General features: G+C 34.3%; 1 protein-coding gene across 3 annotated transcripts; it reads left to right on the plus strand.

Moving 5' to 3' along the window:
• INTS13 (integrator complex subunit 13) lies at positions 1–27,016 on the plus strand. 3 transcript variants are annotated; one of them, XM_035028025.1, is made up of 17 exons: positions 1–572; positions 1,544–1,779; positions 3,753–3,827; positions 7,696–7,898; positions 8,271–8,351; positions 9,522–9,612; positions 11,347–11,475; positions 12,993–13,077; positions 15,809–15,898; positions 16,100–16,189; positions 17,287–17,465; positions 18,548–18,718; positions 18,966–19,120; positions 19,454–19,684; positions 21,009–21,148; positions 25,769–25,904; positions 26,656–26,905. In XM_035028025.1, the coding sequence occupies exons 2-17, from the start codon at positions 1,555–1,557 to the stop codon at positions 26,693–26,695; spliced, it is 2,121 nt and encodes a 706-aa protein (XP_034883916.1). In that variant the 5' UTR covers positions 1–572; positions 1,544–1,554; the 3' UTR covers positions 26,696–26,905. The 3 variants fall into 3 exon arrangements, with proteins under 3 accessions (XP_034883916.1, XP_034883917.1, XP_034883915.1); XM_035028024.1 differs by having other exon boundaries at positions 33–572; positions 16,082–16,189; positions 26,656–27,016; XM_035028026.1 differs by lacking the exon at positions 18,548–18,718 and having other exon boundaries at positions 28–572; positions 16,082–16,189; positions 26,656–26,943.

A 27,016-nucleotide genomic window follows, 5' to 3' on the forward strand; every position in this document is an offset into this window, starting at 1 on the left:
TTTTGCTTTCCTTCTCGCAAAGTGTCGCGAGTTTTGCTAGGGGAAGCCGACCGGGGTGGAGAGACCGAGAAGGGAAGGCCGGGTGGGAGGGCCTTGCGCTTAAGGGGCCGTGGCTCGTTTACCCGGTGCTGTGGTTGGTACTTCGCTGTTGGGGAGGCTCTGAGGTCGCCCGGATCAATCTTCCCAATGGGTTATTGGGAAAATTAGCGGGTAGAAAATCTTGAGGGTCGGAGGCATTTTTTCCTTGGCCCCGCCCTTTTCCCCGTTCTGAGAGCTGGGCGTCTGGCCCACCGAGGGGGAAGGGCAGTTGGCGGGGCTGAGGAAGAGGGCTTTGCGCACGCGCGTGTCCGAGTGTGTGTTTGTGTTCACGCGCACGCGCGCGCGCTCCTGCATTTAGGAAGCCTGGGAAGGACCGGTGTGCTAGGAGATGAGCGGGGAAAACACAGTCCCCTGTCTTTGGTACCAGACACTCCTGACTGTGCGCTGACCCTCCCCACCCAGCCAGCAGCCTTTTCCAGAGAGGCTGTGGTCCATAGCCTCTGTTCGTTTTCACTGCAGGACCAGGCACGAAAGTAAGCGAACCTCGATCCTGAGGTCTTCCCTATCCACTCACCTTGTACTTTCCACCCCCACCCTCCAGCAGAGTGTGTTCAGGTTTCTCAAAGAGTTTGCATGAAGGGGAAATGCGTTTGAAAGCAGAAGAAAATAGCTAGATCGTAAAAAGTCAGTTCGTGTTGATGAACACTTTTGCTCTGCTTACCATGTGCTTTCTGAATGTGGATTGTCTATTCAGTATAAGGTTTTACTAGCGAAGCAAGGGAGTTTTTATAAGAAAAAGTTTAAAAGTTTCTCCTCCCCAGCAATGTGAATGGTAGCAACTAAGTTTTTCTGTTCTACATGATAAATTACTGTGGTGTTACAAAAAGCTAAGGGGGAGAGTGTGAATTTGGGGTCCTTATCTTAATTTGAAGACCCGATATGCAGTTGTCTTAGGAGATGTTTATTATATTCGGGGCTTTCCTTTTGCTGTCACTCCTCTTTTCCTGTTAATTCTGGCCCACCTCAACCTTTTTCAGAAGTCTTGAGACTTTGGAGGGAAGTCCAAACTGCTGACTTGGGTTAGTTTGGGGGTTTATATGTGATTGATGTCAATTAGCAAGAATCATCAGAAGTGTATTTTAAAAGTATTTGTCATTTATTATGTTTGGTATTATGTAAGGGAATCAAGTACAATTATTTGTAAACATTTTTTTTCTGACAATTTTAAGTTCATTCAAAAAGCAAAAAATATATATGGACTGTAATTTTGCCTGTGACTGATAGAGTGACAGCTTAATATGGTGTAGCTTATCCCTTCGATTGATAGTTACTTTCTGGTCATGACCTCATTAAATCTTGTCCTTTGTTGGATAAATTTCTTTGAATACTGATTATTCATGTTCTCTACCAAATCTTTTTGAGGAAAAGACATTAATTAGGAACAATTTAAGGGTATTAAATGTCATGTATGAGACATTTGGCTAATATATTTTATCCCTTACAGGTTAAAACAAAATGAAGATTTTTTCTGAATCTCATAAAACAGTATTTGTTGTAGATCACTGCCCTTACATGGCAGAATCATGCAGACAGCATGTCGAGTTTGATATGCTGGTGAAGAATAGGACCCAAGGAATCATCCCTTTGGCACCCATATCTAAATCATTGTGGACTTGTTCAGTAGAATCTTCCATGGAATATTGTAGAATAATGTATGATATATTTCCTTTCAAAAAGCTGGTGAGTGTGAAGTACAAGCAAAATCATGATTTTGGGGGATGGACTTAACTGCCTGTTATATTTTTTACATAAGAATTTACTGTAGATTTGACTTAAAACTGTTTACTACTTTAAAAATGTGGTATGTAGAACTCTTTTTGAGAATTAACATGCTATGTATATTTAATTGAGGCCAACAATAATAAAGCTAACAGTTATGGAGCATTTACACGTGCCAGTCATTTCTAAAGTGCTTCATATTTATTAACTTTTTAAATTCTCACAACAATCCTATAAGGTAGCTACTGTAATCACTGGGACAATATTCAAAGTATATAATAACCAGAATAGAATTGAGAATAACCATTGAGAACTGTTGCCAGCCTAAGCAGAAGGGATGTTGGGTGTAAGCAATGTCAAATTGTGTTGGTATGTATCATCTGAATATCACCTTTGTTTATTTTGCCATGTTGGAGATCTATAAATTGAGGTAAAGAGAAGAAACTTGTCCTGAGTCACACAGCTAGTTAGAGGCAGAACCAGCATTTGAACCTCAGCAGGCTGGCTGCTTATAGTTTTAGTGAATGCACACTAAACTGCTGCAGGGTTTGGCCTTATTAGAAAGAAAAGCTCTTAAGAATGCGAAGTGGAAATTGTTTTTTCCCCAAGAAGAGAGATTGAGGATTGACAGATTCCAAGTATGAAAATTATCTTCAGGTTTCATCGTCTCAGCTGTTTTATTTTGGGAGTCGTTTGGTTAGCCACAAGTGGATGATCTGCTTTGTTTCTTTTGGAGCAGCCTAGGCTGGGACCTAGCCAGTTCTTAGACTGGCACAGGCAGGGCAGTAACGGTAAGGCTGAACATGGAGAATCTAATACATTCAGATATAATCCAAATTAAAATGTAGTTGTTTTTAGTCCCTCTGTAAATTGTGCATGAGGTAGGGTAAAGGAACATGAAGGGGGAGGGTAAGTAGTAATTTAGGATGCAGGCTTTGGTTCAGATTCTGGCATCATTAGCTACCAGAGTGTGACCTTGATCCTATTGCTTAATTTCTCCAAGCCTCAGTTTCCTCCCATGTAAGCATAACACCTCTTTCTATGATGTAAGATTTCAATGAGATAATATAACTAAAGTGGCTAGTAGAATATGTCCCTGTCGGAGAAGCCTTAGGAGAGAAGACTACTTAATCAGATTTATTAGGGATGCACAACTCATATTTCATGGATAGTAGGAAAAAAGATCATGGATTAGATCATATAGTGCAGGGGAAAGAAATAATCTCACCCTCCTTCAAAAGGGAGCGATCATCATTTTATATATTTTCTAATATATCCTTCCTAACATTATCATCTTTCTCAATAATATTTTTTGGTTGCATTTTACTTTAGAATAAAGTCCAAATGCATTATTTTGACTTTCAGTGCCTTTTGTGATAGGCTACTACTTATTTCTCTGAGCTTATCTCCCACCCCTTTGCCTGCTCTGACCTTTTCACCTTTTTGAGGGTACACATTTAGAGGCCTTTGCATTTGCTGTTTGCTGTACCAGGAATTCTCTATCCCCAGCTCCATTTATGGCTGGTTTCTTTTGGTCATTTGGATTCCAATCAACTTCCAGTTCTATAGAGAGCCCTTCTCTGACCACCCAGCCTAAAGCAGCTAACCAGTTTCGTTTTCATAGCATTTATCACTCACTGAAATTATCTTGTGCATTTATTTGTTTGTATTCTTTCTGTACTGCCCTCTATCTTACCACTACCCCCAAACCCCTGACTTTCCCTACATTGTGAGTAATACAACTTTTATTCATTGCTGTATTCCCAAATCCCCAGTGCCAAGGATGGCACCTGGCATATACTAGGCATTCTGTAACTTTAAAGTGAATGAATGAATCAGCAAGCCGGTGCTAGAGACTGCATATTATTTTTAAAATATGATGTGGTTGAGTGGAATTGGATGTGAATACTAATTATGTCTTTGAAATCTATCAGGTGAATTTCATTGTGAGTGACTCTGGAGCACATGTTTTAAATTCTTGGACTCAAGAAGACCAAAATTTGCAGGAGGTATGGTTAGGTTTTCAGCTGTGGCCATTTTTGAAAATTATCTGAATGTGGTAATACTTTCTTGAAAAATGATTTAAAAAAATTTTTATCAGTATAGTATTTGCACATAGTTTTAAAACAACTAATGCTAAAGGAAAAACAGCTATCTTCATTGCAGTGTTTTCTCACTTCATAGAAGCAAACTTTCAACTCTAGCTCATCTAGTATGTACTTCCATATTTCTAAGTAACAGTTTTTGCTGCTATTGATAGAGTTCTCAATTTAAGCTTTATTTTTTATCGTTATTGTTAATGAAGATTTAACTTTTATCTTTCCTGCCACCATGCCCTTATGCCTGCCCTCTTCCCTTCCCTCATTTTCTCAGGGTTGTTACATCAGAATTTTTGTTAATTTAAAATTGCATATTTGCATTATGATATCTATATAAAGTGTTATTCACTGCTAAGCTAAGTAGTATATGTGGTTATTTCCTTTCTCTTTTTTTTTTTTAGGTTTTATTGAGATATCATTGACTTACAGCACTGTATAAGTTTAAGGTGTACAACATAATGATTTGACTTACATATTTTGTCCTTTTTTGTGTGACTTTTTGTTTTTTTCCTGCAATTTATCATTTCCTTTTTTGCTTAATTTGCTTAATTTTGTGTGTATTTGTTGCTGCATTTCCTCATGTCTCTACAAAACTTTCAATATTTTTATCATAAATGTACGAGAAATCTTGTTTTTTTTCTTGAAAAACTTCTTGGAGCACAGTCTTTCCCTCTCGTTTGTACCAGGCCTGGTGCTTTTTAAAAATTATTTGTGTAAGGATATTGAGATTTGTGATAGATTATATTCTTTGTTGTTGCTGAGTTGGATGGAAGACTTCAGTTTACTGGGTTCTTTATTGATGAATATGAATATGAGAGTCAGGCATTAGTGAGATATTTGAATACATTTTTTTGAATGATTTCATGTTAAAATTTTTTTGTTAATGGATATCCTTCAGTGGAAATAATCTCATCTAGATGTGTTGTAAATGGAACATTTTAAAAGAAAATGTGTTTATCACTGTATTTGGTCTTAAAATGTTGTGATTAGTGTTATATGTAAACATATCTAATCTTTTAGTCTTTTGAGGTAACTCACTCGAGCAGTAGGCTGTTATTGGTTTGGCTTTGCATTAATATTACTCCAGAGTATTCTTTATTCTTTATTTACTTTAAAAAATAATGTTAAGGATTCTGTGTATTCTCTCTGCATTGTCTTTTTTGAAAGGGCATGTATTTTGCCTTATGTCTTTTAAGAGGTACTAGGAAGGAAGCTTGAAGCCTCTCTAGTTGTGTATGAATAAAAATGAGTACAAATTTGTATAGGTTTTCCTTACTTCACCTCTGCAGTGCAGTAAAATTTGGCATTTGATAATGGTATGTATGCTAATGATAAGAGAATTGCTACTTCCCTCTGCTTTCTCAATGTGAAGGCATACTGTATCATGCTGATTGCTTTTAAATTGTGAACAGAAGGGGAAACTAGTTAGGAAGGCAACTATATACCAGATCACTGTGTTTAAGATTATATAAAATCATTGACATTTTGTGTAAGTTATGTATGATCTTGTTTGGGTTAACACATTTAATGTTTAGCTTTGGTTATCCATGTCACACCTTTCCCTAGTTACTGTGAACAATCATGAGTAACAAGTGAAGTAGATTGAAGACGAATTTTGGGGCTAGAAGGGTTGTAAACATCCTTGCTTCGACTCCTTCGATGTGCAGAGGCCCACAGGAGCCAGAGGTTGTTTGACTTATATACCTGGGTCCAGGGCTCTTTCTGTTAAAGCACATAACTCTATTCTATACATTTTAAATTTTATCACTAAAAATTGTTGGAGTTCAGAAGTTTGGGTCTGGTTTTTGTAGGCTCAAATATAGTTTGAAAGTATTGCACTAATGTGGGACAGGTTAGATTATTTTCACTTTCAGGTTAGGAGAGATTGACCAGGGTTACACAGTATTAAGAGGCATAGCCAGAATTTCATTCCTTCTCTGTCTGACTCCAAAAGTTAAACTTGCTTTCTGCTACTTTCCGCAGGACCACAACATCCCTAAAAACTTTGAGTTTCTCCTATGTACCAGGGACTTCGTATAGTCATCTATACAGTCTTTTTTTTCTTTCTTTTCTGATTACTTTTTATGAATAGGTAATACCTGTATGTTTAGAAATTAAGTTTACATATATACATACACATGTACTTATGTACACTTATACATATGTGTATGTGAGGTAAAAGGTAAACCTTGAAAACTTTCTAGTTCATCCCCTGACCCAATTAGTGATGTGCTAGACCCCACTTATACCAACTTGGGAGAGATGAATATGTTCAACTCCTATCAACTTTGTGTTCAGTGAAGCTTGAAATCTGCCATGGTGGGAGTATTTTATTTAACCATAGATATTGGCAAACACAAATTAGGGATTCCCCCCACCCCTGACTTTGGAGAGCTGATTTACCAGCAAATCACTGTTTATCCCCACCACTATTAGTTTTTTATGGCTCATTCCGGAGTGTCTTTATGCATATACAAAGCAACGTGCTTCCAGTTTGTTCTCTTTCAAGATTGTTTTGGCTGTTCTCTGACCCTTGCAATTCCATATGAATTTTAGAATCACCTTGTCAGTTTCTACAGAGAAATCAGTTGGGATTCCGACATGGATTAAGTTTAATCTACAGTTCAGTTTGAGTAATGTTATCATTTTAACAATATTAAGTCTTCCAACCCATGAACATGGGATGTTTTACATTCATTTAGATCTTTAATTTCTTTCAACAATGTTTTTTAGCTCTCAGGTTGAAAAATTTGCATTTCTCTTGTTGATTTTATTCTTTTTGGTGCTATTGTAAGTGGAATTGTTTTCATTTTCGGCTTGTTCATTGCAAGTGTGTAGCAGTACAATTTGTTATTTTGTGTCATGTATCCTGCAAATTGCTGAACTTGCTTATCATTTCTAATAGCTTTTTAGTGGATTCCTTATGATTTTCTACATATAAGATCACATGGGGCACCTGGGTAGCTCAGTTGGTTAAGCATCTGTCTTTAGTCCAGGTCATGATCCCAGAGTCCTGGGATCGAACCCTGCATCGGGCTCCAGCCCTGCATCAGGCTCCCTGCTCTGCTGCAGGGTACCTGCTTCTGCAGTTCCCCCAACTTGTGCTCACTCTCTCTCTCTCCCTCTCTCTTTCAAGTAAATAAAAATATCAAAACAAAAACAAAAACAAAACACCGAGAAACTTAAAAAAAAAAAAGATCATGTCATCTGCAACATAGAGATAATTTTACTTCTTCCTTTCCAATCTGGATTCCTTTTATTTCTTTTTCTTAATTGCCCTGGCTAGGATCTCCAGTATAATGTGGAATAGAAGTGATGAGAGAGGACATCCTTCTTTTGTTCCTGATCTTAGAGGGAACATGTCCAGTCTTCACTATTAAGCATGCTGTCATCTGTAGGTTTTTCATAGGTGCCATTTTCTGCTTGAGGAAGTTCCCTTCTATATCTAGTTTGTTAAGTGTTTTTATCATGAAAGGTCTTGGATTTCATGAAATGCTTTTTCTGTGTTTATGAAGATGATCATGTGATTTTTGAAAAATTCTATTGGTATTTACGTTGATTTTCAGATGTTAAGTCAACTTCGCGTTCCTGGGATATAAGTCCCACTTTGTAATGGTGTATAATTCTTCTTATATGTTGCTGGATTTAGTTTGCTAGTATTTCGTTGAGGATATTTGTGTCCATATTTGTGAGATATACTGGCTGTAGTTTTCTTGTGATGTCTTTGTCTGACTTGTGCATACTCTTGTCAACATAATTATTTTCTTTTTTACTTTAGCTAATGGCAGCATTAGCTGCTGTTGGGCCTCCTAATCCACGAGCAGATCCAGAATGCTGCAGCATTTTGCATGGTCTCGTTGCAGCAGTGGAAACCCTGTGTAAAATTACAGAATACCAACATGAGGCTCGTACTCTACTAATGGAAAATGCAGAACGTGTTGGTAATAGAGGACGAATAATTTGCATTACTAATGCAAAAAGGTGAGACGTTAATCACAGTAATTCTTTCGCTGAGGGAATTTTAATGTCTTATTACAATTTTTATTTTAAAAAACAGGGACAGCATCTTAGCATTTAAGCATATCTCAAGTAGCCTTTCTAATACTGAAGGCATATTTATCCAGTTCTAAAATAAAGACTCATTTCAGTGAAAGCTGTTTAGATTGTCATCATATAGGTTAATTTGACTTTTTTCTCATTTAGTTTTTCAGCTGATTCTTTGGTATTGTGAGTGAACATGCTAAAGACAGTCCTTACTGAAGTAATTTTAAGTGCCTATAAAAAGATACTACAGCTGAATAGTGTATTTAGTTTTTTTTTACTGTTTATTCAAGTTTGTTCTTTATGCCGTAGTGATAGTCATGTGCGTATGCTTGAGGACTGTGTCCAGGAAACAATTCATGAGCATAACAAGCTTGCTGCAAATTCAGATCAGTGAGTATAATCATAAGTGAAATAAATATTCCATTTTATAGTCATGTATTTCATGATAATTATTCCAATAATTGTAATAGTAATGGGTGGCATTCCCTTGAATTTTCCACTGGCTCTACAGAGTAGCCAAAAACTGTATGTTTGATCAGAAAATTTTTCCATTTTCTCTTTCACTTTAAAATTTTACTTTTTTTTGACAGGAAAGGTGATCAGAAGGATAAAATAATACTATACGTTTATAAAACATATTTGTTCTGATGGCTTGCTCTCATACTTTGTGTTACAAATTTGTAAAATGAACAGATTATTTGTAGCATTATTTAATATGTACCAAATCAAAACATAACAATTGCATTGTATGAATTTTTTTTGAAAGAATAAAGCTGGGGCGCCTGGGTGGCTCAGTTTGTTGAGTGTCCGATTCTTGATTTTGGCTCGGGTCATGATCTCAGGGTCATGAGATCAAGCCCTGTGTTGGTCTTGGCTCTGAGCATGGAGCCTGCTTAGGGTTCGGGGTTCTCTTTCTCCCTCTGCTCCTTCCCCCACCCCCATCCACTCAAAAATAAATAAATAAAGCTATTAAAGACAAGGTTAGGACAGTTGCAATGTGGAGTTTATATTAGATTGAGCTCTTACTAATTTTTTTAAGTGGAGTACTAGTATTGTTAATGAGTAGGATTATTTTCAATTATTACCTGATTTTGTCCTTAAAAATCATTAAGTAAGAAATGATTCCAGTTCTCATGTGGGTGATCTTTTGTTTATCTCCACAGAGGTGATTAGTTTGGGGAACAAATAAAGCACTCAGAATAAAAAAAATAAAAATAAAAAATCATTAGTAAAAGGGAAACCAATATACAATATATTCATTGTCTCTGTGGCAGATATCTGTTGAAAATTATTCCCGATTATAAGATTTTCCTTTATTTTATTTTTCAAACACACAAAAAAGTATCATTTTTGCATTTGAACTAAATTCATGTATTCATTAAATGTTCATACTAGTACAGCAGTTATACAGTTTTTCTAAATATTTAGCTTTTGTGTTAACAGTAATATCTGATTATAGAGATACACTGTTTTGGTATATTAAACTTTTAATAGTTTACCTACCTGGATTCTTTAAATACAATGTATTCCTATATTCTAAGTAAAAAGTTTCTCTTTAAGTCTCATGCAGATTCAGAAGTGTGAGCTGGTCTTGATCCATACTTACGCAGTTGGTGAAGACAGCCTTGTATCTGATCGTCCTAAAAAGGAGGTAAGTGCAGAAGTAATGGAAGGAAAGATCACTGTTATTTATTAATAATATGCGCTAAGAAGGGTTAGCATAAAAATGATCACATTGCCAACATTTTCTGCCAAGAAGATGTTTAGAGTTTTCAAAGCAATCTCTCTGGCAAAACACCTAGGTTGATTCTTTATGTTATAATTGTAGATGTTAAAATGTTTTCTGTGTTGCTTGCCTGTTGAAGTTTAATTAAATGTGTTGCAAAACCATACATAGTCTGTATTGTTCCTAAAATTTCAATTACTGAAATGGATTTCAGTTGCTTTAATGACTTTTTATTGTATAAAAATCTTTTTTTCATCATTAGAAAGACAATACACTTTTTAACAAAAATTTAGACTCCAATAACAAATTAATTTTACCTACCTAGAGGATAAAAGCCTAAAACTAATTTCTAATCTTGGTTTTACTTTTTAAATAAATTCGAGGGGCGCCTGGTGACTCAGTCGATAAGCGTCTGCCTTTGGCTCAGGTCATGGTCCCAGGGTCCTGGGATCGAGCCCCGCATCGGGCTCCCTGCTCCGCGGGAAGCCTGCTTCTCCCTCTCCCTCTGCCTGCCGCTCCCCCTGCTTGTACTCTCTCTCTCTCTGTCATATAAATAAATAAAATCTTTAAAAAAATAAAAAATAAATAAATTCGAATAGTTTTAAAGGAAAAGATGAGTCTATTGACTTTTAAATGGATTTGCATAACAATATTCATTAGTGGTGTGTTTAAAAATATAGATGTATGTATTTATATAATTATATTAAATGTGTATGTTCTTATGTTCTGGTTTTTTCATTTAGCCTTAGTTCATATAAACATGTGAAGTATTACCTTAGTCTGAGTGTTTTATAGTTAAGTGGTGTTTTTAGGTCATTAGCTCTGTCATTGTTTTTTTTTTTTATTCTTATGTTAATCCCCATACATTACATCATTAGTTTTAGATGAAGTGTTCCATGATTCATTGTTTGTGCATAACACCCAGTGCTCCATGCAGAATGTGCCCTCCTCAATACCCACCACCAGGCTAACCCATCCTCCCACCCTCTGTCATTGTTTTTAAGTGGTTTCCAGTGTAAGCCCTTTTTTTGGTTAACTTTTTTCTGCCTCTTTTGATAATGTGGCTGCATGTTGGCTTTATTTTGTGATAACTAAAAATTTATTTAAACCAAATATTATACCCTGGACTGAGTGAAGGTTTATGTTATCTTGTTGTAAGTAACTTTTGGCTGCCTAATCACATTTATTGGTGACGCAATATGATGTTTGTGGCAATTTCCACATTCTTATTATAAGTAGTTTTATCTACAGGAGTTTTTCCTCTCCACAAAATTAATAATTTTTCTACAGTATTTCTCTGGGCCATTTCAGATCCATTTTGCATATAGATAAATAGGAGTAAAAATTATGAATTAAATATTTAAAGACTATTCCACTCTTGAGTTTCAAGAGGACAAAGACTTTGCCTATTTATTGCTGTATCTTCTAATAGCTCACATAGTTTCTGGCACATAATATAGTAAGTTCTTAAAATGTATCTGTTGAGTGAATGAGTGTATGAAAATTTTTTGCGAAAATAACGATCATAGTTAATTTATGGGCTTTTTTATTTTTTCTAAATTCTAAAAAGTAAAAACATTTTATTTCAATCTATAAACATTTTGGCACTAGGTCACACTATGTTAATGTTTTATGGGGTTTTTTTATACTTTTTTGTAGTTATCTCCTGTTTTAACAAGTGAAGTTCATAGTGTTCGTGCAGGACGGCATCTTGCTACCAAATTAAATATTTTAGTACAGCAACATTTTGACTTGGCTTCAACTACTATTACAAATATTCCAATGAAGGTAGGCAGCTCTTTTTCTTGCTATTTTGAAAGCTCTGCTTTGCTTTTTAAATATTTGTTTGACATGTATTATTTATTTTAATTGAACCTTAACTTTTTTTCCCCATATCATATTTTCTGTTTTGCTAGCCCACATTCAGTGTCTTTGACCAGGTCAGTACACAGTGAAAAGCAACAAGAAAGGATCACAGAACAAAATTCTGTATTTTTCTTTTTAGTAAAAGCACTGTATATCAGCTTTTTTGTTTTTTCCTATAGTCTCATTATTTTCATCAAAATATAATCTATGTCTTAAATGATTACTTTTTCTGTGATTCTTTTCCTGACAATTATGTTAGTAGATTTTACTTTGCATCCTAGTGGATTTTTTATTTCCTATATTTTTGTTCTTTCTCATCTAGTATGAAGGTGTTTGTAACAAATAGGTCTGACAGGTAAAACTAGCTCATAGTTTTAAAAAGTTTATTATATTCTAGCTGAAAAACTGAAGATATAAGTCATATGATTTTACTAATGGATTTCCTTAGGAATCTGTTGGTATCTGTTCATTTCCATTATTTTATCATTTAGTTGCCTAGGACCAGCACAATGCCTGGCCCATAATAAGCTTCATGTTAATTTTTACTGAGTGGAGTTGAATTTAATTTTATTGGTTATGTTTGCAAATATGAAGTAGTCACCATATCTAAAAATTCAAATTGGCTTTAAATCCAGTTTCATTGTTTTGCCACCACATGATGAACACTAAATTTCATGAGAAATATGATCTGTTCATTATTAATTTCCTCCTTATGCCAATGGCTGGCTCTTTAATAGAAATTGTAGCCTTATCTAATAGAATGGTTTGGATGCAAAAGCAATTATCAAGTAAATTAGCATAATATATTTTAATATATGTAATTTCATGAATTAGAAGAAAAATACTCTGAGGGTGACAGATACCTTGCTTTTTAAATTTGACCATATTTGTGTGCGACTGGTGTGACTCTTCAGTCTTTGTCTTTTTCTTGTAAATAGATAATATTGAAGTTCTTATTTAATAATTAGTGAAAACAAGTTACTAAACTTGTTTATTAGTCTGTATTTTCTATTTTATATAACTGGTGTTTGCTAATTTCCTATAGGTATTTAAAGATGCTATTTCCTCCTTTAAACAACTATTTCACTTTTAATTTGTATAAACTATTTCAATTACATAATATGTATAAAATGTTTTGGCAAGACTGCATTTGGAGTAAAAAATCTAAAGTTCTGGAAGAGTCATTTATGTTAATTCTGATGTAAGAAAAATCATTAAATACTTTATTATTTACATATAGCTAGTAGTTTTTAAATAGAGTTCATATTGCCTTGGAAAACGATTGCATCTTTAAATAGATTAATTACTGAGCAAACTGTCCCATTATAGCTAATTATTGTTGGGTATATTTTACCTCACTTTAAGCAAAAGCAAAACGAATAATTAATAACTTAATTATTTTGAAAATAAAACCAAGTTATTTTAAATTTTGCTTTAAGGAAGAACAACATGCTAATACATCTGCCAATTACGATGTGGAGCTGCTTCATCACAAAGATGCACATGTAGATTTCCTGAAAAGTGGTAAGTAAGAGATGTTGGAAACTAATATTTTGTAAGATCTAATATATGAAAGCATATTAACAACTTTGAGAAGTTTGTCAGTAAACAAACCTGATGGACAGTAATTCATTTCTTTCCAAACTTGTTCCACAGTATTATCTATTAATGACCACGGAACTAACGTTCTGTAGAATTTTCCTCTGGGAAAACTAGGCTACTGGAACAAATACTGAGAAAGATCGCCATGATGGTCATGTCATAGTTTCTCTTTTGCAAGCAAACTACTTTGGGAAAGCAAAAAAACAAGAACTGACTTGAAAAAGTGATAGACTCCCAGCTTGCCTGCATAAAAACCAGTTGTTTTGAAATTTAAATTCGTTTTCTTGCCTCTAAAAATTATTTGAGTCAGTAGGTCTCATCACCAAAATCATAATTTCTGTAACTGTATCAGCATGGTTTGGAGGAGAAGACTCTGGAGATAATAGATAAAAGTTTTAGCTAAATCTTTGCCACCAGCTAACAAGACCCATGTTTCTAGACTTGAGTTTGCACACTTCACTGAATTAAAGATGCTGATTAGATGAACTGTAATATTCCATCCATTCCTAAAATTCAGTGACCTTGCCTTTAAGTTTTGACATTTGGTTAAATCCTTTAGAATGTTTTCTGTGTAAGTCGATGCTATCAGAGAATTAAATGGTTGACTTTGATCATGTATGCATCTTTTCTGAAGTTAATACTATTTCAACTAGTCATAACATTTGTTACATGTATAAGAAATCTTGAAATTAACCTAATACAGATTTCTAACACGAGAAAAACTATTAAGATAAATGGATATATTAATATTTAACAAAGGAATGTAAAGAACTTGTTTTTAAAAATATAGTATGTAGAAATTATTAAAAATCTGTGAGGTATTATCAGCTTTTGAAATATATATTTTTAAAACAAAAAATGTTAAGAGTGTTCTTTGTAACACAAAATAATTCTGAGATAGTTATTGACTGGCCTGTTGTATATGAGACACATGGACACCATGTGTAAAAATGCTAGAGTGGCAGTAGGAACAGGGTGCTGTGGGAACACAGCGATTGCATGTGATTATGCCTCCATGAGTTAGGCAAGCTTTCCAGAGATGACATTAGAGCTGGATTTTGATGACTAAGCTTACACTTTAGCCCACATACCTTACCTGAGCTCCAGATCTACAGATTCTGCTGCCTAATTTTATCTATTAGATGTCTCTCAGGCACCTAAAACTCAACATTCCCCAAACAACTAAGGAGCTCTGCCCCTTGAAGTGGTCATTGTGGTCTTTTTTTTTTTCTTTCTTTCTTAAAATTTATTTGTTTACTTAAGAGAGAGTGAGCGAGAGAGACAGCATGAGTGGGGGGGAAGCCCTGAGGGAGAGGGAGAAGCAGACTCCCTGCTGAGCTCAATCCCAGGACCTGAGATCATGACCTGAACCGCAGGCAGATGCTTAACCTACTGAGCCAGCCAGGTACCCCTTGGTCTTCTAATGTTCCCTCTCTCAGTGAATGACCCTACTGTCTGCTCAGCTGTTTAAGGCAGAAACCTCAGTCATTGTTGAGACATCTGACATTGTTCATGTCTAGTCCATCATCACATTTTCCTGATTTTATCTACTAAGTATCTCTAAAATACATTCATATAACTACATCTCTACTACCAGCCTATTATTTTCTTACCTAGTATCCCATAGTAACCCCCTAAATGGTCTGTTCACTCTTGACCTGCTAGCTAGAATAGCTTTCAGAATGCTAATCCTGACCCTGTTCTCCTCAGCTTACAATCTTTTATTGCTTTTCTGTTATCCTTAGGATAAAGACCCAACTGTTTAAATGTCTTACCAGGCCCTGCATTGCCTGGTCCATCCTCCTTTCCATTCTCTTCTCACAACGTACTTCTCTATTTCAACCATGCAGACCTGAAACTCTTCATTCTCCTTCCTATCACAGTATCTTGGTATCTGCTGTTCTTTCTTGCTCAAATACTCTTCATTTCCTTCAATTTCCTTCATTTCTTTGTTAATTTCTACTTATCCTTTTAGAGTGAAACCTAGTTTTCACTTCTCAAAGAAACCTTCCCCTAATGTCTTAGATTAGGTCAGATCTCTTTATATAGATGCTCATGGTACTGTATACATCTTCTTCAAAGCTTTGTCAACTTTATAGTTTGTGTTTGTTCATTATTATCTTATTAACATCTGTTCATTCCATTTTACTGTAGACTTCATTAAGGCAAAACATGCTCACTGTTACATCCTTTTATATTTTTACTTTCTAGACCCCTCATTTTATGTTTCTTCTCATAAATTCATTAGGATTCAGTAAGATCAGTTGTGTGTTTTAGATTCCTGAAGCCATCTTTCAGTATTTAACCATGTTATCTTATCATTTAATGGTGTCAGAGGGGAGCAGATGTAGATTTTTAAATTTTTTGCTATCGACTTTCAGTGCAGTGACTGAAATGATAAGATTAATTAATGAGAAATTTGGAGATAATTGAATATTTATTTTAATCAGAGCTAATATCCAAATTCCATTTGGTATTTTTCTAGGAGACTGTATAAAAATGATGTTCTCCCAGAGGTATTTTCCAGAGTTTTGGAAGTCTTGGGTTAACAGTTTGAAGCTTGTGACCTATTTAATAATGTTTTGGAAGTCTTGGGTTAACAGTTTGAAGTTTGTGACCTATTTCGTAATGTTTTTCTGGCTTATTCTTAAAGGTGATACCCACATAGGTGGCAGCAGTAGAGAAGGTTCATTTAAAGAAACGATAACATTAAAGTGGTGCACACCCAGGACAAATAACATTGGTAGGTATTTTAAAGAAATTGAAAGAGAAAAGAATAAATGAAAGGTTCTTAAAGTATATATTTATATATAGGGATCATTAGTTTCTTTTTGAATTTTTGTTTTTCATTGTTTTAGGGGCTCAGTGAACATTTTTTTTTTCTCTTTTAATTGTGGAAATATTCCTTTATATTCTTTCAAATCAGTGTTTTCTTCCATTTCAGAATTACACTATTGCACTGGCGCTTACCGAATTTCACCTGTAGACGTAAATAGTAGACCTTCCTCCTGCCTTACTAATTTTCTTCTAAATGGTAATTTTCAACATTTAGTTGTTTTGTCTGAGAATATTACAAGTGAAATTATTAGTAAGAAATTTGAAAATCTGAACTCTAAAAAGCTCTTTTCTTTAAGATAGTCTAAACATATTTTATCTCCCAAAACTCTTCTAAAGTTATGTAATCGTAAGTACTCTTTTAGCAGTTTTACTGATGTTTAAAAATAAGATGATTTTATGCCTTTCGGATTGTTGTATCTAAAAAAAGTGTTATTTAAAAAAAAAGTGTTATTTAATATATTTAAGTATTTTTAATTTAAAAATTTGGTTGTTAGAGTCTAAGTTGATTTTTTTGGCAAAATAATACAGACTATTTTAGTCTTGAATTTTAAATTGCTAAGTATATATGGACTTCTTTTTTGCACAGTTTACCTTAATCATAAATAAATATTATATTTTCAACATTATACCATATGATTCTTAACACATAGGACTTCAAATCCATGGTTTCCTTGTGTGAAAGCTTAAAAAAAATTATTAGAGTTCATTTACTAGATTTAAATTCTTAATTGCTTCTCCAGTTATTCTTGTGATCAACTGGGTTTGAAACCACTGATGTGATGGGTCAAAATTAAACAAAATTTGATAATCAGACTGTATAGAGTCCAGATTAAATAACCTTCAGTCATGTGAAATAGAAAGTAGTTATGATAACCATGCTGATATATAGGAGGTATTGTGGAAGTGAATGGAGACTTTGCTTTCTCCCCCAATATTGTGTAGCTTTGATAATTGGAGAGTTACCCAACAGTTGTCTCACTTTTCTTCTTGGTGTCCAGGAGAAAAATTTTATGTACTTGTAATGTATGAAGAATGTAACCAAACATTATATATACCAGAGACCACTGTACTTATTTTGGAAAACTGTATAACTGTGTACGCTTGGAGTGACCAAGAGAAAGCTAAGGCTAGAATTCAGACTTCTAGGACTTGAAATGCAGATATACTGAGTTAGCCAATGCTACTTAAAATATGAGGTTTAATGAAATGAAAAATCTAGACATAAATTTTAAGGGAAAAAATAAGAATTTAAATTGAACTTCATCACTGATAGAATAATCTTGCTTTTGACAGGTCGTTCTGTTTTATTGGAACAACCACGAAAGTCAGGTTCCAAAGTCATTAGTCATATGCTTAGTAGCCATGGAGGAGAGATTTTTTTGCATGTCCTTAGCAGTTCTCGATCCATTCTAGAAGATCCACCTTCAATTAGTGAAGGATGTGGAGGCAGAGTTACAGACTACCGGATCACAGTAAGATTCTAATATTTATAAATTTTATGTTTTGACTCTGTCACCATTCAGCAAGTAGTTATTGAATGCCTATTACATTGCTAAGATCTGTGACAAAATGGAGTTTGGAGAAGTTGATGATATATTCTTATTTTGATTAGGTGACTTTTCTATAATACTTAGAAGAGCTACTTATCACTATATAGTCTTCCTTATGTATTCAGTGTATGGATAGCAATGACACCTGGAATTGTAGGAAAGAATGGAAATTGGTTTGAACTAGTATTTCAGGTGGAAGTTTATTTTCTGGTAACTTAATGGCAAATAAAAACATTTCAATATTTGGTTGCTGCTCTTTTGAAATAATACTAAATTTTTGTTATTTAAAGGCATATGCGAGGAAGTTGTGTCTATTTTGGGTAGAAATTCTGTTCTGATTTTAATTTTTCAGTCCCCCTCCCCTCTTTTACATTCAGTACTTCATGGTTGTTTACTTTGAGGTAGTTGTGAAAATTAAATGTGATTACTGTATAGGACTGTACTTTGTAAATCACGAAAATGTTACATACTGCAGGTAATTATTTTTGATTAGGTTTTCCTTTATTATTTTTTTGTCTTTTTTTAATAAGGGGAGAACTAATATTTGTTGTAGAAAATTTAGGGAATATAGATACCTTTTTTTAAATCAAAAACAAAGACTATAAATTACCTGTTATTCATCACTTAAAGATGACCGTTGTTAACATTTTGATGTTATGTGAAGGTAAGCATTGGTATTCTAATATGATTAATCCCTTCTTTTATCTGTGTATGATATAAAAGAGTTAAATTATAGAAGTGAAGAAAAATGAGTGTTCCTTGGTTTTTAAAAAGTAGAACCATGAATGCATTTATGTTTGAGGCTTTCTTCATCTCCACTCTAACAAAGGCTGATAGGCTTCATGTTCAAAAAGAAGGGAAAAAATTAGTAAGGGGACTGTTAGAGAAAATACTTAGTTGCATATCACAGGACAGAAGACATCAGGGAAACAGACTATTACATGTAATCCATACTGAAACATTAGAAAATAGTTTCTAATTTTATTTTATTTGGTTATCATTAGGATTTTGGTGAATTTATGAGGGAAAACAGATTAACTCCTTTTCTAGACCCCAGATATAAAATCGATGGAAGTCTTGAGATCCCCTTGGAACGAGCAAAAGATCAGTTAGAAAAACACACCCGTTACTGGCCTATGATTATTTCACAAACCACCATTTTTAACATGCAAGCGGTAAGTATTAAATAGTTTTCAACCTTTCTTCTAGATTAGTTACATGTTCTTTACAGATACCATTCCTTGAGCAAAGAGTCAAATACATGAGTTTGCTACAGATAAAGAATTACTAATAGAAAATTGAAATGATGATTATAGGTCACCATGGTGATGTTTAAAATCAATTGATGTTCTCCCTAGATGCTTTGATAACTTGATTTTCAAGACAGATTTTCTTTTTATTTCTTAAAAAAAATTCTAACAGGTAGTTCCATTAGCCAGTGTTATTGTGAAAGAATCTTTGACAGAAGAAGATGTGTTAAACTGTCAAAAAACAATATACAACTTAGTTGATATGGAAAGGAAAAATGATCCTCTGCCTATTTCCACAGTTGGTACAAGAGGAAAAGGCCCTAAGAGGTAGTTTTTTTCTTACTTTCTCTATATATCACATCACTTGATAATACTGTTTTTTAAGCTAACTTATTTCATATGTAAATTATATGGTTGGAGGTATATATATATGTGTGTATATATAAATACACATATATACACATAGATATGGTTGAGACAATATAAAATACAGAATAGCAGAATTGGATATTATAACTTAGGATTACACCATGAACTGTCTTGGAAGAAAAAGTCCATGTTTAATGATTCCTTTTTACTTTATTTTACCAGTAGCAAGTGACACTTCAGTTATTATTTAAAGAGTATTTCTAAGAACCTTATTTTAAATCTTTACTTCAGAGATGAACAATACCGTATCATGTGGAATGAATTAGAAACTCTTGTTAGAGCTCATATCAACAACTCGGAGAAACATCAGAGAGTTTTGGAATGTCTGATGGCGTGTAGGAGCAAACCCCCAGAAGAAGAAGAACGAAAGAAACGAGGAAGAAAGAGGGAGGACAAAGAGGACAAATCAGAGAAAGCAGTGAAAGATTATGAACAGGAGAAATCTTGGCAAGATTCAGAGAGGTGACCTGTTGATAATATAGTACCATGGTGTCTTTTGGCATATCACATGCTGCATAAAGCACATTCATACATTCATTTAATATGTGTTTATTTCATTTTATAACTGTGATTTTATCATTTTTAAAATCTAAGATGTCTTGTTGGGGTTAAGAGTTGTAGGGACACCTGGGTGGCTCAGCTGGTTAAGCATCTGACTTGGTTTTTGCTCAGGTCATGATCTCAGGGTTGTGAGATGGAGCCCCAAGTTGGGCCCTCGCAGGGCAGGGAGACTGCTTAAGATTCTCTCCCTCTCCCTCCGCCTTTACCATGCTACCCCTGTGTGGGTGCGCACTCAAATGTGTGCTCTCTCTCTCTCAAAAAAAAAAAAGAGTTGTAATTTTTTTTTACTGTTGGGGCAAAGGTAGTGTTTAATTTTTTCCTAATGAACTTCTGAAAGTCATAATATACCATGTTTGGTATCAGTCTTTGCTTTATCTGTTACGAATATCAAAGACATGGTTTTATTTCTTTGTTCAGTAAATACTGAATGCCTTGGATGTGTCAAGCATTTGGTGTAAGATTCTTGCCCTGGGAGAAGGGACAGTGTTGTGGTAGAGATAGGCATGTAAGTTATTGATTATAGCAAAATGTGGAAGATGGGAGTATTTTGAAAATAATTTAGAAATCATACCATTTCATCCAAAAATAAGTAGAACATTTTATTCTCTTTGACCATAGAAGTTCATTTCTTTCTTTGGGCTACTGAACTTCTGAAGCAGAATTAGCTCATTTTAAGAATGGGGGGAAAAGGTATTCTCGTTCAGACACCACTGATCTTTATTTATTTTGAGGTGTTTCTGTTCTCTGTTGAAACTCAAAATGAGCTTGGAGTTTAGTTCTTAATTTGTGGAATGTAAATACATTTCCACAGCATATAAACCAGGACACAAATGGTAGTAGATTTCTTAATCTTATTTGTAATTTGAAGTATTTTGTCCATATTTGTAAAAATTAAAATTGTGACATTTCTTCCGAAGATCACATTTCTGACATTTTTAAATTTAACTTCTTAAATTTTCCTCCCATTTTTTCTTACTTTACAGTGAACTATATTACTGAATTACTCATATTATTATGATGAAGGAAAAGAGAAACTTGTGTTTAATTCATTAAGTTCTCTTACCTGATTTTAGGTTGAGGTTTATCTTTTGATTAGTTTCTAGGTTTCCTCTGTGAGAGCAGCTGTCTTTTATTAAAACCAATTTGTAGAGTCTAGTTTAATTATTGAACCAGTTAGATTTTTAAAAATTTAAACTTTAAATTTTATTGTTTGTCCCTTTAAAAGATTAAAAGGAATCTTAGAACGTGGAAAAGAAGAGTTGGCTGAAGCTGAGATTATAAAAGATTCACCTGATTCCCCAGAACCTCCAAACAAAAAGCCCCTTGTTGAGATGGATGAAACTCCACCAGTAGAAAAATCAAAAGGTAGGGTAAGAACTGTGGTGGTAACTGTGTTTGTAAAAAGTTTTCCAATTTAGTTTGTTTTCTGCAGTGTCATTTAATATTGTTGCATATGTGAGGAAGAGCTACTAACTATTCTTAGATGTTGTTTGGGAGATTCTCTTTATAGCCTTGGAAAATACAGGCAGAAAATATATTTGTTGGCATTAAAGGAAAAGTAGTGTCAGTATGTTAAAAAAAAAAAAGAAAGAAGATAGAAGGAAGGGAAAAATGAAGGGGGGAAAATCGGAGGGGGAGACGAACCATGAGAGACTATGGACTCCGAGAAACAAACTGAGGGTTCTAGAGGGGAGAGGGTGGGGGGATGGGTTAGCCTGGTGATGGGTATTAAGGAGGGCACGTATTGAATGGAGCACTGGGTGTTATGCACAAACAATGAAGCATGGAACACTACATCAAAAACTAATGATGTAATGTATGGTGATTAACATAACATAATAAAAAAAAGTGTCATACCTTCATTAATGAAGCCTTTGGAAATAAGCATTTTTATTATAAAGTCTATGTTTTAAGAAATTTTAATTATGTAAACTGGAATTCATTTATGTGTCTGACTTTATACTAGGTATGCTAGGTTTATTGAACACAAACTCTTTTCCTTAAACTCCTACTTAGGGAAAGATCTAATATTACCCATCTACAATGTGGTGTGGATGAGTTTCAGTAAAGGTATTATAAGTAATACCTTTTCATTGTAAAAAAAAAAAAAAGCCACAATGTTTTAATTTCATTTTATCTCTTATTTATAGACTGAAATACTTAATTTCTTCTTGAAGGAATTCTGGGTATCAGAAATATGAATTGGGTTTGGGAGCTCCTGAAATTGTAGGCTTTAGTTGTCTTGAAGATAAATTAGATTTAGTCCTTTTAGGATAAATGGCAAATGGTGTAACAAAGGACTGTCTGTTTTCTTGTCACTATGCCTCCCTAAGGCAATAAGACCTGGGGGCTGGCCATATTATGATTTTTGCAGCTCATCCTAGGGAGAAGCCTTGTTTGTTTTTTATATACTTTTCCTGTAGCGTATATATAATGTGATACATGTAAATATTCTCCATTCACTAATTTCTTTGAAGTCAGAGATAAGGGTGATCTTGTCATATTTGCCTTTCAGGCATTTGCCAGAGTGCCTGGAAAATAAATAAATATCTGATACATTCTATTTCTCACAGGCCAAAATAGGCCAATTGATTAGGATGAGAAATTTAGGTTTAATCTAAACAATGCTTCGATGTTGCTTGGAAAATAGAACTCTAAAAATGATTTATTAGTGGTAGAGTTACAAGCAACCAAAATCCTATTAGTAAGAAAATAACTAAATAACTGTGTGTCCATAGGTTGGAATTTATATAGCCCAAGGATAATGATTACTGTTCCCTCTTGCTAATGGGTATCATTCAGATTTCAACTTAAGCAAGTCTTTTTTCAGGAAGGACTTACCTGATCTCCATTCATAATTAAGTTAGGTGCTTCCATTGCCCCCCAGGATTACACTGGGGTAACACATAGAGTCCTGCGTTGACATTGCTTATTGACATCTTGCCTCTGCTACTAATCTGAAACATTTTAAAAGATTGGGCTTTTTATTTTTTAAGTAGGCTTCATGCCCGATGTGGGGCTTGAACTCACGGCCTGGAGACTCAGAGTCTCATTCTCTACCAACTGAGCCAGCCGGCTGCCCAAAATGCTGGGGCTTTTTAAAATTTACTGTTCAGGACACCTGGGTGGCTCAGTCTGTTAAGTGTCTGCCTTCAGCTCAGGTCATGATCCCAGCGTCCTGGGATCAAGTCCCTCATTGGCTCCCTGCTTAGTGGGGAGCCTGCTTCTCCCTCTGCCTGTCACTCCCAGTGCTTGTGCTCCCTCTGTCTCTCTCTCTCTGACAAACAAATAAAATCTTTAAAAAAATAACAAGAAAAAATAATAAAATAAATTTACTGTTACATCACTACCACTCAATTTCCTGGTCCATAGTAGAAGTTTAACTATTACTTGTTGAATGAGTGAATGAATGAATATATAAGGTAAAGAAAAAAAAGCAGGCTACAAAACCATATATGCCATGATCTCCATTTTATTTTTAAAAAGTTTGTATACACACATACACCTGCTTGTCACTTTATTTTTTTGTCACTTTAGATAGATCCCTGATGCTTCACACACTGGAAGCACTAAATAGAGTGGCCAGTATGAGAAGCAGCTTGATTGCAAATCGCTGTCTTTAACCCTTGTAACTTTCCTTTCAAGACTGGTACTTGAAATTTGTTTTTTCTTCCATTCTATTTTACAACCTAAGTCACATGTCTCTTCTGATCAACAACTTATATGGGCCTTTATTATATACTTCAGTTTCATCTGTTTTGGAAAATGACTTCCCAAGACTCTCCAAAGTAAATTTTGTGCCTGACATAAACTCTGCATATAAGGTTGGGCTATTCCAAACAGGCCATCTAGATTTGGTGAAAATCTCTTTAGCTGTCTTTGTATGATGCAATAACAGAAAAACCAAAATGTAATTTTCTTGGCACTGAAGAAAGACTAGAATATTTATAGTTGTTAGAGCCAGGGGTATTATGGATGATTTTATTTCTTCATTTATGTGTTGTTTTCTAAATTTTATCTAATGAACATGTATTAGTTTTATAATAAGAAAAAGAAAAGACTTGTTAATTTAGTTTTGGAAAATGTATATGCAGTACTTTTAACTCGTTTTGGTGTGCAATTCTGTGAATTAAACAGTTCCACCACCCAGAAGATTCTCTGGGACTGCCCCTTTGTAATCATCTTATACTCTCTTTACCTCCAGTCCCGCATAACCATTGATATATTGCTCTTCCTATAATTGTGCCTTTTTCAGAATGCCATATAAATGAAATCATAAAGTATGCTGCCTGTTGAGGTTGGCTTATTTGATATAGCATAATGCATTTGAGATTCATCTGTATTGTGTGTTTGTCAGTGGTTTTTTTTGAACCCATTGTATATAACTAGCTTTATTAGTATCTGCCAACTCATTTTTCCAAACTGGGTGTATCATTGTGCATTCCCACCAGCAATTAATGAGAGTTCTGGTTGTTCTGCATCCTCGAGAGCACTTGTTGGATTTCTTTTTTTTCTCCTCTGATAGGTAGGTGGTGGTATTTCGTTGTGGTTTTCATTTCTGTTTCCCTCATGACTGATGTTGGTGAGCCTCTTTTCATTTGCTTGATTTCCATCTGTATATATTTCTTTAATAAAGGGCTCATTCAGATATTGTTATATTTAAATTGGGTTGTCCGAGAGTTTTTTGTTGGATTTTGAGAATTCTTTTATTTTTTCTGGAAACCATGCTTTGTTGAATATGTGATTTGCAAATATTTTCTCCCAGTCTGGTTTGTCTTTCTCCTAACAGTGAGTTTTGCAGAGCTGGAATTTCTAATTTTGATTAAGTCCATATATCAAAAATTTTTTTATGGTTATGCTTTTGGTGTTATCTATAAGAAATCTTTGCATTACCCAAAGTCAAAGAAGTTTATTCCTACATATTTTTATACTTAGATTTTACATTTAGGCCATGATCCATTTTGAGTTTGTTTTTTAATTTTTTCCATATGGTGTAAGATATGAGTCAGTGTTCTTTTTTTTTTTTTATGTAATGTCCCAATTGTTCCAGCAGCATTTGTTGAAAAGACTATTTTTTCTTCACTGAATTGCCTTTGTACCTTTATCAGATATCAGTTGATTTTATATGTGGGAATCTATTTCTGGGTTTTCTTTTCTGTTCCTTTGGTCCATGTGTCTGCCCTTTTGCCAATACAATACTGTCATGATCATTATAAGCAGAGTCTTAAAATCAGGTAGTGAGTCTTCTTTTTTCTACTTTTCAAAATTGTTTTGGCTATGCTAGTGCTTTGCCTTTTTTTCACGTTGTGCAGGGAAGAGATAACATAGCAAGCTTGAAACTGTTATCATTAAGATAAAAGCCTGCTTACAAGTTTGGCCCTTGGTTGGCATCCGGGAACTTGGCTTTTAAAACATTCCCTAAATGATGAAGTTATTTTGTTTTACATCTGAACTGAACACTTGCCTTCCACCTGAGAGTCTGGACTTTTGGTAATTGTAGTTTGGTAGAGAATGCTTTTGGGTCCAGCTCTTAATAAAAACCCAGGATTCTGAGTCTTAATGCCGGCTTTCCCGGCAGAAATTTTGTACACACATGGCTGCATTTTTGCTGCTGGAAGGACTATGCACTTGGTGTGAACCCTCACTGTAGGGAGAGAGCATGGAAAGCCTGCAAGTGGATTCTTCTGTCCTTTGCGTAGTGTATCTTTTGCTCTTACACTGATCCGGCTGTGTATTCTTATTCTGTTGCTGCAGTGATTCTTAGCTCAGACTGTAACTTTATGTTTAGTTACTTGAATCCTTCCAGCAAATCACCAAACTAGTAGCTGGTCTTAGGGAACCCCTAAACATTTAGAATAAGGGAAAGATGATATTGCTTTAATTATATAAAATGAACAATAGAATTAAAGGTGAAATTTTTAAATTTGAAAATTTGAAGTAATGAATTGTTCTACCTTTTTCCTCTTCTTTCACATGTAACACCAGGGCCAGTGTCCTTATTATCCCTGTGGAGTAATAGAATCAATACTGCCAATTCTAGAAAACATCAGGAGTTTGCTGGACGTTTGAACTCTGTTAATAACAGAGCTGAATTATATCAACATCTTAAAGAGGAAAATGGGTCTGTATTATTTATTGTAGAAATTGGTTTTCTTAATTGCTTTATTATAAGTTAAAGTAATAAACTCTGCTTGTTTGTTGGGTTCAGCAATTTTTTATTACTAATATAATGAGTTGATACATGTTACTTATAAAGAGAAAAAATTAACTGCTTTGATTCTTGGTACTTATAAAAGACTTGATTATATTGATCGTAACCCTGAAAGTATTTACTCCTTAGAGGATTTCATTGCTCAGTAAACATCATAGAGGGAAAAATCGGGGAACACTTAATGTACAATACTGAATCTTATAAAAAATGGGGGAAAATACTTTTCTATTAAGTAATACAGTATTAGGAATGTTGATTTTAATTGGAGAAGTCTCAGGTATGATTATTTTAATATCCTTTTAATATCCTCTTGAAAATGTATTGGTAAAGGAGTTTCTTTAAGGGAAAAGGAAATACATTTTTGACTAAATGGTAGAGGTTTTTTTCCTTAGTTTTAAGCTTGAGTGGGTATCATGAAAAAGTGACTTTTGAAATGAAACTTTGGGAAAGTGACTTTATTTCTCTGAGCTTCAGTTTTCTCTCTGTGAAACAACGAAGGTAGAGTAACCAGAGGGACCCTAACTATAGTCATTTTCTAAAGGACTGATGTTCTTTTGTCCTATGAATATATAGAGTTTAATTTCATGTGAAAGTTGGAGAAAAAATACGGTACTTACTGAATGTTTTGTTTTACCACTCATTTTTTCTTTCTGTTTTTCAGAATGGAGACAACAGAAAATGGCAAAGCCAGCCGGCAGTGAAGAATGACTTGAGGAACTAAAATTTACTATATTGCATACATATTTTGGGCAGAATTTGATATAAGTACTTTTACAGCAAGATTGTATAGTTATGTTGCCTGGACTGGTTTTTACATTTTTAAAATATTTCAACTAACTTTATCTTTTTTGTATTAATTGTAAAATTGGCACATATATCAAAAAATATACATTTGAAATTTGTCCTCCCAAATCACACAAATTTATTTTATGGTAAAAGGATGTTCCCTCTGGAAATGTTTTTTAAAAAATTCTTAGGCTTCTCTTTTGCCAAATAAAACTTAAAATTTCTGAAATGCAAAA

This window comes from Mirounga leonina, unplaced genomic scaffold (assembly GCF_011800145.1).
Source record: "Mirounga leonina isolate KUSES-001 unplaced genomic scaffold, KU_Mleo_1.0 Mir_201, whole genome shotgun sequence".
Lineage (NCBI taxonomy): Eukaryota > Metazoa > Chordata > Mammalia > Carnivora > Phocidae > Mirounga > Mirounga leonina.

Excerpts from the sequence above, each read along its gene's own strand:
- INTS13 (XM_035028024.1), top strand. The coding sequence starts at position 1,555 with ATGAAGATTTTTTCTGAATCTCATAAAACAGTATTTGTTGTAGATCAC. Across the intron at positions 13,078-15,808 it reads TGTAGATTTCCTGAAAAGTG|GTGATACCCACATAGGTGGC; the intron begins GTAAGTAAGAGA and ends TTATTCTTAAAG. Across the intron at positions 15,899-16,081 it reads ACCCAGGACAAATAACATTG|TGTTTTCTTCCATTTCAGAA; the intron begins GTAGGTATTTTA and ends CTTTCAAATCAG.